Below are 13,415 nucleotides of genomic sequence, written 5' to 3' on the forward strand. Positions count from 1 at the left end.
CAAACACACTATCACATTTCATAACAGGGAGCAAGCACTACTAATAATCTAATAACCAGAAAAAATATATATCTATAACAATATAGCCAGTTTCTCTTTCCCCAACAAAAGGACGAGTCTTCCCTGGTAATTTGACTTCTCTACATAAAACCACATGACTTTTACATTAATCCAGTGATTTCGCTCAACATCAGGTTTAAGTCTTAGAAAATGTTCATTTTTAATTAGCAAGATAAGACACTTGTATCATGCCTACATAAAGGTTTCTTCTGTTCTGATATAATGTAGCAGCTGATCATCTAGTCCAAAGTTGTCTATCAACTGAGTGAGACTTAATTTCTTGCCATCTGTAGACAAAGCTGATTGTAGCTCATATAGCATTGCTTGGGAACTGCTTCGCCATTTTGCTATCAGAGACTGCAACTCTGCTGGGTTATTCTGAAACAGAAAAAGACAGAAGTAATAGAGCTGCATGTGATAACTGAGACGAGCAACATATGTGCCAAGTCACAAACTCTTGTGGAAAACAGGCAATGGCAAGATTCATTTAACATGTGTTCCATTAATCAAAATCACCAAGATCCACCCCACCCGCAAAACATGTTTGTCCAATAGGGAGCATCCAGACTTTTGTTGCAGTATTACAAACTGGTGGCAGGAGCTCCTTGTGCAAGAACATCTTATGTGAGTGCAACTCCCCTTCTGTTCACAAAAGGAGCTTCTGCTGACCAGTGCACTACGGCACAAAGGTCCAGATGCTACCCAACGTGTGCATGAGAGCAAAAAGTATTTTTCATACCACCAACCCTTTTTAAAAGCTAGTTAGAAAATTCAGTTTGCCAGATAGGATTTATATGCTATTACTATCATGACCCTTGGAATGGAGGTGGATTGTACCCTATTTTAGAAGGGCGGTGGGGGGGGGGAATAATAAAACTTGTGCTCAGTGTTATGCAACTCCACATTCCAGGTCTGGCTCAACTTTAATGAGGTTAAGTGCCCCATGGCGTTTCATCTACCATCCCCTTCTAATATTGTTTAGAACTGCAGTTTATACTCGTATGGATATTAACAGCCTCTGTTTCATTGCATGAGAAACCGAAAGTATTATGCACTTACAAGCTCTGGAGGCCAAAGATACCCCACAACATACTGATGTAGTAATGCAATAACTCTTTTCTTTTTTTTTGGTTGCTTTTACTACATTTATTAAGCATACTTTTCCATAGTTTAGCATTCAAAACAATTCAATATATAGAATACAACAACAACAACTTATACACTATTTTTCAACAAACACTTCCAAAGCGGTTTACATAGAGAAATAACAAACTAATAACAAGATGGATCTCTGTCCCCAGAAGGCTCACAATCTAAAAACAAAGACATAAGATGGACACCAGCAACAGTCACTGGGGCCAGTTCCTCTCCCCCTGCTAAATAAAGAGAATCACCATGTTAAAGAGATGCCTCTTTGTCTAATTAGCAGGAGTAAACGCTAACATAACAACTGTCACCCTCACAACTTACTACTATTCACTATTCTTTGTCTAGATTTGACAAAGATTCAAAATCTAGTCAAAGATGCTTAGACCAGAACCTGCTCCTTCCACGTCTTGTCCTTTCCCACAGGCCATTTAACTTCATTAAGTTTGACCGTGATCTGGAACATGGAGCTGCAGATCTGTGAACACAAAAGGTCCCCCACCACCCCGCTTCAAGAGGTTACAATCCACCCTGGTTCCTTCTGGGGATTAAAAACACAACAGTCTCTCTTACTTGGATTTCCAGTTACTTTACATTCTAGGTAGTAGTCTAAAGTTGCAGCATTAAGTCTGAAAACTTGCTTCCCATTTACACAAGAGTCATAAATGTATACAGGAGTTTTACAAAGATCAGGCAAGGAACATGATTTCTGTTCAGAGGAACTCCGTTTTAATTCACGGAACAAAAAGACAAGTTATGTGCAACTGCAATTTTAAACTCAGTTCTCAAATTAGTTTGCTAGCATGACTAAATACATTAACTATCGCCGAAGTATTTAGGAAGGATAGATGGTACTGTATTGTCATAGATGGGCATAGATACCAACCCTTCTGAGAGATGCCCAGTTTCCATGTGAGGAATCTGTGTCCTGTGGGTCCATTATTCTCACTGTTCTGGTTGAAGATGGCTACAATGCACAATCCTAAACTGGAGCAGCACTTATGCTGATGCAATATGTAGTTAAGAAGGTCCATCCCCGAGTAGCCACCAGATGAGCCGGTGGCAACTGCAGACGGACCTCTCCTGATGATCTCAATAGGTGGTGAGGTTCATGATGAAGAAGACGTTCTCTTAGATACCCAGGGCCCAAGCCATTTAGGGCTTTATAGTTTTATAACCAGCACCTTGTATTTCGCCTGGAAACTTATTGGCAGCCAGTGTGGCTCTTTCAGTATAGGAGTAATATGGTCTCTCTGAGATGACCCAGAGACCAACCTGGCTGCCGCATTCTGAACTAGCTGTAGTTTCCGGACTACATACGAAGGCAGCCCCACATAGAGCACATTACAGTAATCCAGTCTGGAGATTACCAGAATATGTACCACTGTTCTGAGGTAGTTTATCTCAAGAAACGGACACAGCTGGCATATCAGACAAAACTAATAGAAGGCACCTCTGATCACTGCCTCAGCCTGAGAGACCGGGGAAAGGCTCGGATCCAGAAGCACCTCCAGACTGTGTACCTGTTCCTTCTGGGGAAGTGTGACTCCATCCAGAACAGGCAGATCAAAATCATCTCCCGAGTTTCGACCCCACACAATAAGTAGCACCCTCTTATCTGGATTCAGTCTCAGTTTGTTATCCCTCATCCAGGCCATCACCGCAGGCATTTAGGGAGGTTATGCTGTCTCCCGATGATGCTCACATGGAGAAATAGATTTGGGTGTCATCAGCATATGGATAGCACCCTGCACCAAATCTCCTGATGATTTCAACGATGGGTCCCCAGATGTTGTTGGACTTCAACTCCCATAATCCCCCAGCCCCAGTGGCCTTATTATGGGAATTGAAGTCCAAAAACATCTGGGAACCCAACGTTGAGAATCCCTGGTCTAGATAATCAGTTTCCTCCAAGACAGACGGAAGCTGGGAGGCCACCACCATCTCAATTAGCTTGCCCAGCCACAGAAGGTTGGAGAGTTGCTCAACTCTGAGGGATCCAAGGTAGGCTTCTAATAATTGCCTCCTTAAGACAAGGAGGCATACTGCCCCCACTCAGAGAAGCATTTATGATCTCTACCAGGCCTCCTACAACAATCCCACTGCCAGATAGTATAAGCCATGTCAGGCAAAGGTCAAAAGAACAGGTGGTAGGCCGCACGGCTTCAAGCAGCTTGTCCACGTCCTCAGGAGTCACAAATTGGAATTGATCCAACCTAACCACAATAGGAGTTGCTGGACACCTCCACATCAGACACTGAAGTAAATGTGGAGACTGAGTCTAAGTCAGCCCGAATACAAGAGATTTCCCCCACCAAGAATTCATTAGGCATGTCACAGTAGGTAATCGATTGTTCCAGATTTTGATTCAAAGGAGGAGGGGCACATACTAGCCCTCTCACAAGCCTGAACAACTCCGCTGGACATGAACTTGCAGATGCGATACAGGCAGAAAAGAATCTCTTCTTTGCCACACACATATCGCCTAAGCATAGATCTTCAAATGTACTGAATGTCGCAACCTCCGATTCGAGTCAAGTCTTTCTCCACTTGTGCTCCAGTCATCATCAACCCCCATCGTTCTTCTGTATTCCAAGGGGCCAGTTCTGTAGCGGGTCGGAGAGGACGCTTAGGAGCAATCATGTCTATTGCCCCGGTGAGTTTGCTGTTCCAATTCTCCACCAGAGCATCAACAGGATCGCCAGCAAAGCCAACACTAAATCCCTCCAAGGCTTCCTGTAATCCTATTGGATCCAATAACCTTCTCGGGCGGACCATCCTAACAGGGCCTTCAGCCCTGAGAAGATGGGAAGTGACTGTGAGTCCAACCTTAACCAGATGGTGGTCTGTCCATGACAATGGGGAAATCTCAGGAGTCCCCACCCATGGAACACCACCCTGAACAGAGTGAAACACCAAATCAAGTGTGTGACCAGAAATGTGCATCGGTCCCAAGACCACCTGGGATCAGCCCATAGTTGTCATGGCCACTTTGAACTCCTGAGCCGCCCCGGATAAATTGATCCTGGAATGAACATTGAAGTCCCCCAGCACCACAAGCCTGAGGGACTCCAACACAAAGCCCGAGACCAAGTCAGTCAGCTCTTGGGGCTGTTAGGGACTCTGTTGAGCAGCGGGGCGATCAGTATACCAACAGAAGTCCCAATCTATCCCTGGTCCCCAAACTTGGGTACACACATTTGATATGGTCCAACAACACAACAGGGATTCTGGTAAGGGAGATGTTATCCTTATAGACTACAGCCACTCCACCTCCCCACTCGCAGCACCTCACTGACTCCCCAATAGAGTACCCTGGAGGGAGAAGCTGAGACCAAACAGGGCCACCGGCCTCCCACAACCAGGTCTCTGTAATACAAACCAGGTCGGCTCCTGCATCCAGAATCAAATCATGGATGGTTTCTGATTTGTTCTGGACCGACCTGGCATTACAAAGGAGCAAGGTGAGGTTCTGAGGGTGGTCAGCACTGCTCCCCAGGGTCAAAGAGCTGGCAGGGCAGCCAGAAGGGGAAACAGCTATTAGATTTCCAATTCCCCTTCCCCTGTAATGACCCACTGACCTGCCAACATTACTTCTTTTCCCCACCACTACCGGAATGGCCACCCCATAATCAGTGGATACAGCCCTCGTCTCTCCATCTCCAGCCAAACCCAGACACATTATAAAAGAATCTCACCCAGGTCTCAACTAAAAACAGAAGCCAGACTATTAAATGCCCCCCCCCAACATATGAGTACTTGGGCCAGGAAGCCTGGCCCTCGCGCTCGCTGTCCCCTGAAGTGGCTCACCCAAAGGGGCAACCCCCTTTGGAGTCACCCCTTTGATGGCCACGCCTTCGGTGGCGGGCCTGCCACCACTGGCAGCACCCTATATAGCCCTGAGTAGCCAGCTCTAGGCAGATGGAGTCCAGGAAACTGTCAGGTCACCCCCTGGGCCCCAGTCCTGCAAAGCCTCACCTCAGCACAGCAGCCAGTCCTGGGGGGCAGACAGCAAACAGGTGGGCAGAAGGAGAAGCAAATAGGCAGGCACCCAGTCCCTCACCCTGGGGTCTGCCTAGGAGCAGATGTTGTCCCTCCTCTTCTCTCTCCTGCAGGCTTCTGGGAGGCTGGAGTCACTGGCAGTACCCTATACAGCCCTGAGCAAGCAGCTCTAGGGAATTCAGAGTAGGAGGGAAAATGAACATATGCATTTTCTTGCAGTATTGGCTTGTTTCTAAAAGCCCCCTCAATGGGATTAAATCTTCCAAATGTTTTCTCAGAACAAGTTTAACACAGAATTCCAGTGACATATTTTAAAAAGTATCTTACCTTTGACCTATACATCTTGACCAATTTAAGTCTTCGAAGAAGTTCCTCCTTTTCCTGAATCTGCTTCACTAATTTTGCCTTCTCCTCCAGCAGTTCCCTTTGTTCACAATCAGTTCTTAACAAAGCAATTTGTGGAGAATTCTGTGTAGTCTTATTGCATCCAGTATATTCAGGTTCACCGAGTACTCTTTCCTGTAAAGCACTTTTCAAACACACAGTTTCATCAGAGCTTTTTCCCAAGCATATACCCTCATCTTGTGACGTGGAACATGGTTCTTCTTTACGTGGAACTTTCTCTTCATGAGCACCACAGTTGTTGTCTTCATTTATTTTAAGACGTTTTGCTACAGTTAAAGTTGCATTAAAGGATCGCCTTGCTTTCTTCAATCGTTCTCTAAGGGTTGCACTCATTGGCTGAAGTGAATATATAAAGGTAACATTAAGAGGATCAAACAAACAACTGTTTTTGCTAATGAACTGCATGGTGTTTTCAGAAACAACTGAAGCAAACTATTTGTAGGAACCACTTAGCATATTTAATATGTTGACTCCTCATATGATATAATCATATATACCATAAGCAGAAGAGTACTGTTTGTAGAAATTATATTTCTGTTCCACTTTGTGGCAACACTGCCCCCCAAATGACTTACAAAAGTTTTTTTAAACTCATCAAATAATTAAACATAGCCAATAACAGCACATTTAAAATACAAATCAATAGTAGCACATAAGAACCGGAGAAAGACTTTCATTTGGGCTAAATAAAAACATGGCCAAAAAAGTCATGTCCTCAGTAATCACCAAAACACTTGGAGGGATGAAGTCCCTTCAAACATCCCACCCAGGAAATAATGTTCCACAACCAAGGTACAGCAGTGGAAAAGACCATCTCACATGCTCATCTCACAGCAGAATCTCAGGAGGTGCATGCCTGTGGAGCGAAACCCTCCAGAAGATCTTAAGTGGATAGAGTCTAGGCAGTCCCCCTAAACAACATGGGTCCAAACTACTCAGGATTTTAAAAGGTGATAACCAGCACTTTGAGCTGGACCCAAAAACCACAGGAAGCCAATGAAGATCAATTCAAACAGCAGGCTCCTGACACCAATCAGGCTCTAGCATTCTGCACCAGTTAAAGCTTCCAAATACCCTTCAAATGCCAGCTCTCTATATAGAGCACGTTGCAATAGACAATCTGTGACTTAAGCATGGATGATCTACCAGATGCTTTTTCCCTCAGGAAGAGCTGCAGCTGGTGAACCAGCCATAGATGGATAAAGGCATTCCTGGCCATGACCATTGTCTACCTAAGCAGAAGCAAGGCAGAGTTGAGGAATACCCCCAGAATACACACTTGTCCTTAAAACAGAATACAAACCCATTAAGAACTGGTTCAGTATCACCAAGAGCATTTCTGGTGCTTGTCATAGGAACATAGGAAGCTGCCATCTACTGAGTCAGACCATTGGTCTATCTAGCTCAGTATTGTCCTCACAGACTGGCAGCAGCTTCTCCAAGGTTACAGGCAGGAACCTCATCAGCCCTATCTTAGAGAAGCCAGGGAGGGAACTTGGAACCTTCTGCTCTTCCCAGAGCGGCTCCATCCCCTGAGGGGAATATCTTACAGTGCTCACACTTCTAGTCTCCCTTTCATATGCAACCAGGGTGGACCCTGCTTAGCTAAGGGGACAAGCCATGCTTGCTACCACAAGACCAGCTCTCCTCTATAAGGAGAAGGAATACTTATACTCTATAAGGAGGAAAGCTCCTTATATTGTCAAGCCCCCAGATACCAGTTTAATACATCTACAGCCTCCCTCAGATCAAATGAGAAAGAGAGATTGAGCTCTCTATCATCAACATGTTTATTCAGTTAAGAACTTTAACCTTGTGGACAAATCTGGGGGCAGAATTACTGATTGTTTCATTTCTTATAACAATATTTGCAGAACTCTCAAAAAGTTACACAGTTTTATATAACAGCAGTTTGGAACAGGTGGGGACAAAGGAATGACTGGCAATTCAGTGGGATATAATCAGTCTAAATACCTGTTTCCCTGAGCTGCTGCTGTGAGCAGGAATCTCATAGTTCTCTGGAGTGGAGCATATTGATGTAGGTTTGCTTAATACAGGAGTTTCCATTTTAAGAAAAGACTATTTTGCTGTAGAGATAGAAATACAATCTATAAATACATTGAACAACATTTAGGCAGCTCTCATTTGTCTAAGAACTTTACGATACACTGTCATTTCGATTCCAGACAACCCTACCTGAGCAGGAATAAGTATTCGTTACTCTAACTGAATGATGTTAGTTGCCAAAGCCTAGTACTTATGGTCAGAGCCCCGTTTTCCAAACTTTTGCAACTTTTAGCCGGGCACATATTCAACAAAACAAAGCTCTCTCCTATACGAAGATACAGTGACAAGAAAACATCATGTACTGCATTACTGACTGTTAAACAAAGAACTAACAAATATAATTTCGCAAAGAGCCTCCATCCTAATCAATGGAAGTTAGCCTTTGCTAGGGGGAGGAATCTTTAACCATCAGAAATCCCAGTACTGACATGAACTGGCACCAAGCCCTTCGTTTTGAAACCTTCACACAACGGAAGTTGGTAATCTGCCTACGAACAAAGCCCCTTCTCAGAAGTCCCGACCGTGACGGGTGCGCATGCGTCTTGGTAAGAGATTGGCGCAGCGAGGTAACGGAAAGACGCATATTCTCCAGGATTTGCGTTGAAAGCAGCAGCACAATGCGCTGCTCCGCACGCAATGTGAAGATGGACTAAAGGCTCCACCCTTTTTGTAATGTTGTCAGAAGTGGTCGGTCACTCTCTCCTCCCTTCCTCCGGTCCCTGTAAAGGATGCGGGCGGGAAATAACACGGCCGTCCTAAATCTACCATCATCATCAACTTTATTACAGCCATTGGCCGGCAAACCTAAATCTCCCGCCTGAGGGGGGCGAGGCGAGTGTGGTGGAAAGGGAAACCCTCTTCCCGCGCTCTCCCGAGGCCGGCGGTGGCTGCGCGCGCAATGGCCTTGGAGGAGGGGTTTCTTTGAGAAGTCAAAGAGGTTCGAAAACGAAAGGCGTCTTAAAAAGGGAGTCGGAGCGGAGGGCGCTTGACGAGGACGGTCAAATATACATACGTGCATACTTGCGCTTGCTAGAGGGAATCTTAAAATTCCCAGTACAGGACTACTGAGTGACATGAACTGCAACTAAAGCAGGGGGAGCAACAAGGGGAGAGAGGGCGCGTGCCGCTCTCTCCTGAGGGTCTCTCAGAGGCTTCTGGTGGGTCACTGTGTGAAAGAGGATGCTGGACTAGGTAGGCCTTAGGTCTGATCCAGCACACAGCTGTTCTTATCTTTCGTTTCAAGGGCCTTTTACCCCTCACACCGCAGCAGAAGCGGATCAGTCTGACAACCCCTACCTCCGCCTTCCTCCGAGTGCGACTGTGTGAAGGGAAGGGAGCTGGGTGCGCATGCGTGCTTGCTGGGAGGCGGGGACAAAAGGATGTTACTGTATTCTTCGGGAATCGGGATCTGAGCCAAATTCAAAGAGGGGTTTTTGCGGGGGCAGCAGAGTAACCAATTCTTTCTGGGTCGTTCCCGCCGCCTTCTCCGCTAAGCCGAGCAGCTAGAGTCCTGCTACGCATATTAAATAAAGGCCTCCCGCCTCCACTGAGCTGGCGGCAGCTGGGTCGCTGCTGAGCTGCCGGTCACACCCTCCATAGCAGCTGGGCACAAAGATCATATATACTGCTCCCTCCATTGAGCCAGTAGCCGCCCGATATCCGCTGCACTGAGCTTGGCCTCTGTGTTGCTGCTGGACACGATGGATGAGGTTCCCTTGCCCCAAAAGAGCCCCAATCCCCAGCAACCGCCTGCCCCCCGTCCCTTAGCATGCAAATAAAAAAGAAATGTACAGAGAGTGGAAAAGGAAATGGGTAGGGGAGACGCTCAGCTCAGTGACAAGCAGGTAGAAATGGGAGCATCTGCTGGCCAGCCCAAAATGTACCCCTTTTGCCACAGTCTCCTTGCTTCGTCCAAGAATGGTCAGTTATGGAGGACGCAGGAGACGGGTGGGTAGGCAGCCTGAGCCATACAAACATTGGGCACACATGTCTCCTCTTCCCAGTTCTTCTAGCAGTGCTGGGGAAAGGAGGAAGAATATGAAAATCTGCCAAAAGAACGATAAAGCCAGCCTGTGTGGGGGCAAAATATGTGCCCCAGGTACAAGGGTGCGCAGCAACAACAACAATAGTGATACTGGGAGCTCATGTTTACACAAGTGAATATGCTGAAGGAAACATGCTACTGTAAGGTCAGCTTTGGGGTAATTCTTGTGATAACTCCACAACTCTCTAACCATGACATAGGAAGCTGCCATCTACTGAGTCAGACCATTGGTTTATCTAGCTCACTATTGCCTTCACAGACTGGCAGCGGCTTCTCCAAGGTTACAGGCAGGAATCTCTCTCAGTCCTATCTTGGAGAAGCCAGGGAGGGAACTTGAAACCTTCTGCTCTTCCCAGAGCGGCTCCGTCCTCTGAGGGGAATATCTTACAGTGCTCACACTTCTAGTCTCCCATTCATATGCAACCAGGGTGGACCCTGCTTAGCTAAGGGGACAAGTCATGCTTGCTACCACAACCAAAAAAGAGAGAACTACTCTTTCTTCACTAAAAGCGTATAGTGGTTAGAGTGCTAGACTGGGGAGACCCGAGTTCAAATCCCCATTCAGCCATGATACTTGCTGGGTGACTCTGGGCCAGTCACTTCTCTCTCAGCCTAACCTACTTCACAGGGTTGTTGTGAGGAGAAACTTAAGTATATAGTACTCTGGGCTCCTTGGAGGAAGAGAGGGATATAAAAAATGTAAATAAATAAAAGAGAACAAAGTAAGACAGCCAGGTGGCCAACCTGAGGCTCCCCAGCTGCAATGTATTACAGCTGGGCCTGGGGACCATGAGTTGTAGATCAACAACAGCTAGAGAATTTCAGCTTGGTCACTCTTGCAATAAAGTGTTTCCCAATGCATACATAGACTTTTGTGAAAGTCTAGAAAGGATCTTTTTAAAAATCCAGTATCAATTATGAGTCTAATAATTGAGGCTGCTTCTTTCTTTAGCACGATGTTATCAAAATACTTATTAGTACTACTGACAAGGTGTGGTGGCCAGGATACAGTGTGATTTTGCCAACAGAAACAGGCACAGTGCCCTATAGTCACATTCTCTGCATTTATGGATTTTAATGCACCACAGAACTAAACTCAGGATGTCGTGTTAGATTTCATGGGATCTGATGGCACAGAAAAATAGAGTTGGAATTAATCCCAAATACTATAGCCTAGCCAAAACAAAAACAAAATCTCTCCAATGGACCCTGCTCCAATGGATTCTGCTTATTTGGAAGTTTCCTAGACAGGAGATTCCATAGGCGCTGTAGTTGAACAGGGGACTGAAGTTAGTTCCTTATCTGACACAAATGTGCAGAACTATCCTGATTAAGGAGCTGAGGCATGCATGCACATCTTTGCTTCCCACAATAACCTTTGAGCCTCCCCAAATCATGTACCCTGCCAGAAAGTTACCATCTCCAAAGAGACTAGTATATCTAGCCCAAAGTTGCTGGGTGGTTGTTGTTTTAGTGCAAGTTGATTTCACATGTTATTCCTCAATACAACATATATGAATAAGGATCTGGGGTGCTGCATGGTGAAAAGTCTGAGGACACTCCAAATCATACATCTCTTTCATTTAGATACAACTCCCTATGACAGGTCTGAGCATTGCATCTGCCCCAATATTTTTTCATCCCAGATGCTCTCAGATGCAATGCTCCTACTCAAATCATTGGCAATACATATGAATAAAGATATCAGAGCTTTGACCAATCCTTCTGTATGAGTGTTTACATGATCTAACACTTCAGCAGTTTCCTGTTGGCAAAAACTATAGGAAGGGATGTGGAGGAAATGAAATCTATAGCTTCTTTGAAAGGGTCTGCTTGGTTCAACGCAGCTAGCAACAGAATTGGACTTGTGAGTGCATCTCATCTCTGAAAATATTAAAATTCTTATATTTGAATACATATTCACATATATTGCAGGTGTAAATACTTTTTATGATAAGCTAAATTTATTGCTTATTCACTTATTGTTTATAAAACAAGGGATCAAAACCTTTATCTGGTTTCTCCTTTTTGCTGGACACTTGCATGGTGCTAAAAATGAACTTGGATTTCAGTTTTCACTTACCTGGGGGTGAATGCATTAAGGCTTACTTCTGAGTAACCCATAGGATCAGGCTGCAAGTTCTTCTTGAAATTGTTACTCAGTTTAAATTGCTCAATGTTAACTGAGTAACTCTTCAGCTTTATACCACATTAGTGAGAAAGGAATTTATTCTGAAATCTACAGTGGGGTTTTTTTGTATTATATAAGCATGATCTCATTCATCAATTAAGCCTTCATTTCAACACCATTGTTAAAACATTGCACAAGGAAGTATGTATAGTTTAGGGACCATCAGTAATAGTATATCTGTTAATGTTTGACGTAGGGAATGAACATTACAATGAAGGGGCTCAAATTGACCTCCTAGCAGTTTGCCTAAGGTACCTCATATTATAAAGTTGAGTTCAAATCTTGAAAGCTAGAAAGTTTTGCAAAATCTTACATTGTGATGCTGTTGTTACTCATCCATCTGGGAAGCAGGTCTCAATCTACATGTCAGATTTCTGCATCACAACTATGATTAATTGATCCAGCTGAAAGCCACATGAGATGGTTTATCCTGACACACAAAGCATAGTATGTGGGCATGTTTCTATAGCCTGGAGCAATAAGGTGGAGAAGCTTTTGTACTTTATTACTAGTCATTTCAGAAATTTCCTTGGCCCTTCCCACTACGGTGTGGGCCTACAGCAGTGTTTTTGCTGACTGAATAATATGTGGCTATTAAAACATTTTAAATTGCCAGTTATGAAACTGCTGTACTGTCGACCAGTCTGAAACTAAACGAATGTGACAGATTAGCTTAATGTTAATATAAATGAATAGTAACTCTATGGAATATCAATCGATATATTGATATTCCACTCAGAGGCGTATCTATAGTGGGGCAGCCAGGGCACGTGCTCTGGGCACCACTTGAAGGGGGGCACCAGTGCCATGCTGCAAAAAAATTTTTTTTTAACCTGTAGCCACTTTAGGGCCTTCCTAAAGGTCGCAGGGGGAGGGTCTGCAAAGGTCCCCCTCCCCCACCGGCCTCTTAATTTACCACTGTAGCCTGTTCCATGCTGATTTTCAGGCCTGTTCGGGCCTGCAAACATCGGCACAGTGGCCATTTTGGAGGCCACCATGCATTCTCAAATGGCCTCTGCGGAGCCTGGCAAGGCCTAGGGCCTCTCAGGGACCATTTGAGCATGTGAGATGGCCATTTTGTTTTTGGTGGCCATTTTAAAATAATATTTTTTAATATGGCCACCGTACATGCTCAAATGGTCCCTGTGAGGCCCTAGACCTTGCCAGGCCTTGCAGAGGCCATTTGAGCATGCGTGGCTGCCTCCAAAATGGCCACTACACTGATATTTGGACGCCCGAACGGGCCCAAAAATCAGCCCGGGACAGGCTGCAGCGGTAAATTAAGAGGCCGGTGGGGGAGAGGGAACCTTTTCAGACCCCACTGTGGCCTTTAGGAAGCCCCCTGAAGGGGCCACAGGGTTGTTGTTGTTTTTAATTAATATAATATAAGCTGCCCATGCCAAGCTAGATGGAGTGTCTGACTCAGTATAAAGCAACTTCCCATGTATCTAAGTTACTTCTGTAAATCTTCAGGAAAGCCAACAAGTATCAAAATCCCAG

At 45.0% G+C, this 13,415-nt stretch overlaps 1 protein-coding gene across 7 annotated transcripts; it reads right to left on the minus strand.

The window, feature by feature from the left end:
• Positions 1-195: 195 nt before the first annotated feature.
• SFR1 (SWI5 dependent homologous recombination repair protein 1) lies at positions 196-9,022 on the minus strand. 7 transcript variants are annotated; one of them, XM_053306451.1, is made up of 5 exons: positions 8,109-8,331; positions 7,810-7,945; positions 7,588-7,700; positions 5,536-5,949; positions 196-438 (listed from the first exon to the last, which is right to left on the minus strand). In XM_053306451.1, the coding sequence occupies exons 3-5, from the start codon at positions 7,678-7,680 to the stop codon at positions 253-255; spliced, it is 693 nt and encodes a 230-aa protein (XP_053162426.1). In that variant the 5' UTR covers positions 7,681-7,700; positions 7,810-7,945; positions 8,109-8,331; the 3' UTR covers positions 196-252. The 7 variants fall into 7 exon arrangements, with proteins under 7 accessions (XP_053162426.1, XP_053162425.1, XP_053162428.1 ...); XM_053306450.1 differs by lacking the exons at positions 7,810-7,945; positions 8,109-8,331 and adding an exon at positions 8,977-9,022; XM_053306453.1 differs by lacking the exons at positions 7,810-7,945; positions 8,109-8,331 and adding an exon at positions 8,934-8,977.
• Between the last annotated feature and the right edge of the window lie 4,393 nt (positions 9,023-13,415).

Source organism: Hemicordylus capensis, chromosome 3, assembly GCF_027244095.1.
Source record: "Hemicordylus capensis ecotype Gifberg chromosome 3, rHemCap1.1.pri, whole genome shotgun sequence".
In the NCBI taxonomy this organism is placed as follows: Eukaryota; Metazoa; Chordata; class Lepidosauria; order Squamata; family Cordylidae; genus Hemicordylus; species Hemicordylus capensis.

What these genes read in the sequence shown, in the direction of transcription:
- SFR1 (XM_053306450.1), bottom strand. Translation starts at nt 7,680, where the DNA reads ATGGAAACTCCTGTATTAAGCAAACCTACATCAATATGCTCCACTCCA. An exon ending in GCAGCAGCTCAGGGAAACAG is followed by an intron (nt 5,950 to 7,587) that starts GTATTTAGACTG and finishes TATTCACTTCAG; the next exon opens with CCAATGAGTGCAACCCTTAG. An exon ending in TCAAGATGTATAGGTCAAAG is followed by an intron (nt 439 to 5,535) that starts GTAAGATACTTT and finishes TTTCTGTTTCAG; the next exon opens with AATAACCCAGCAGAGTTGCA.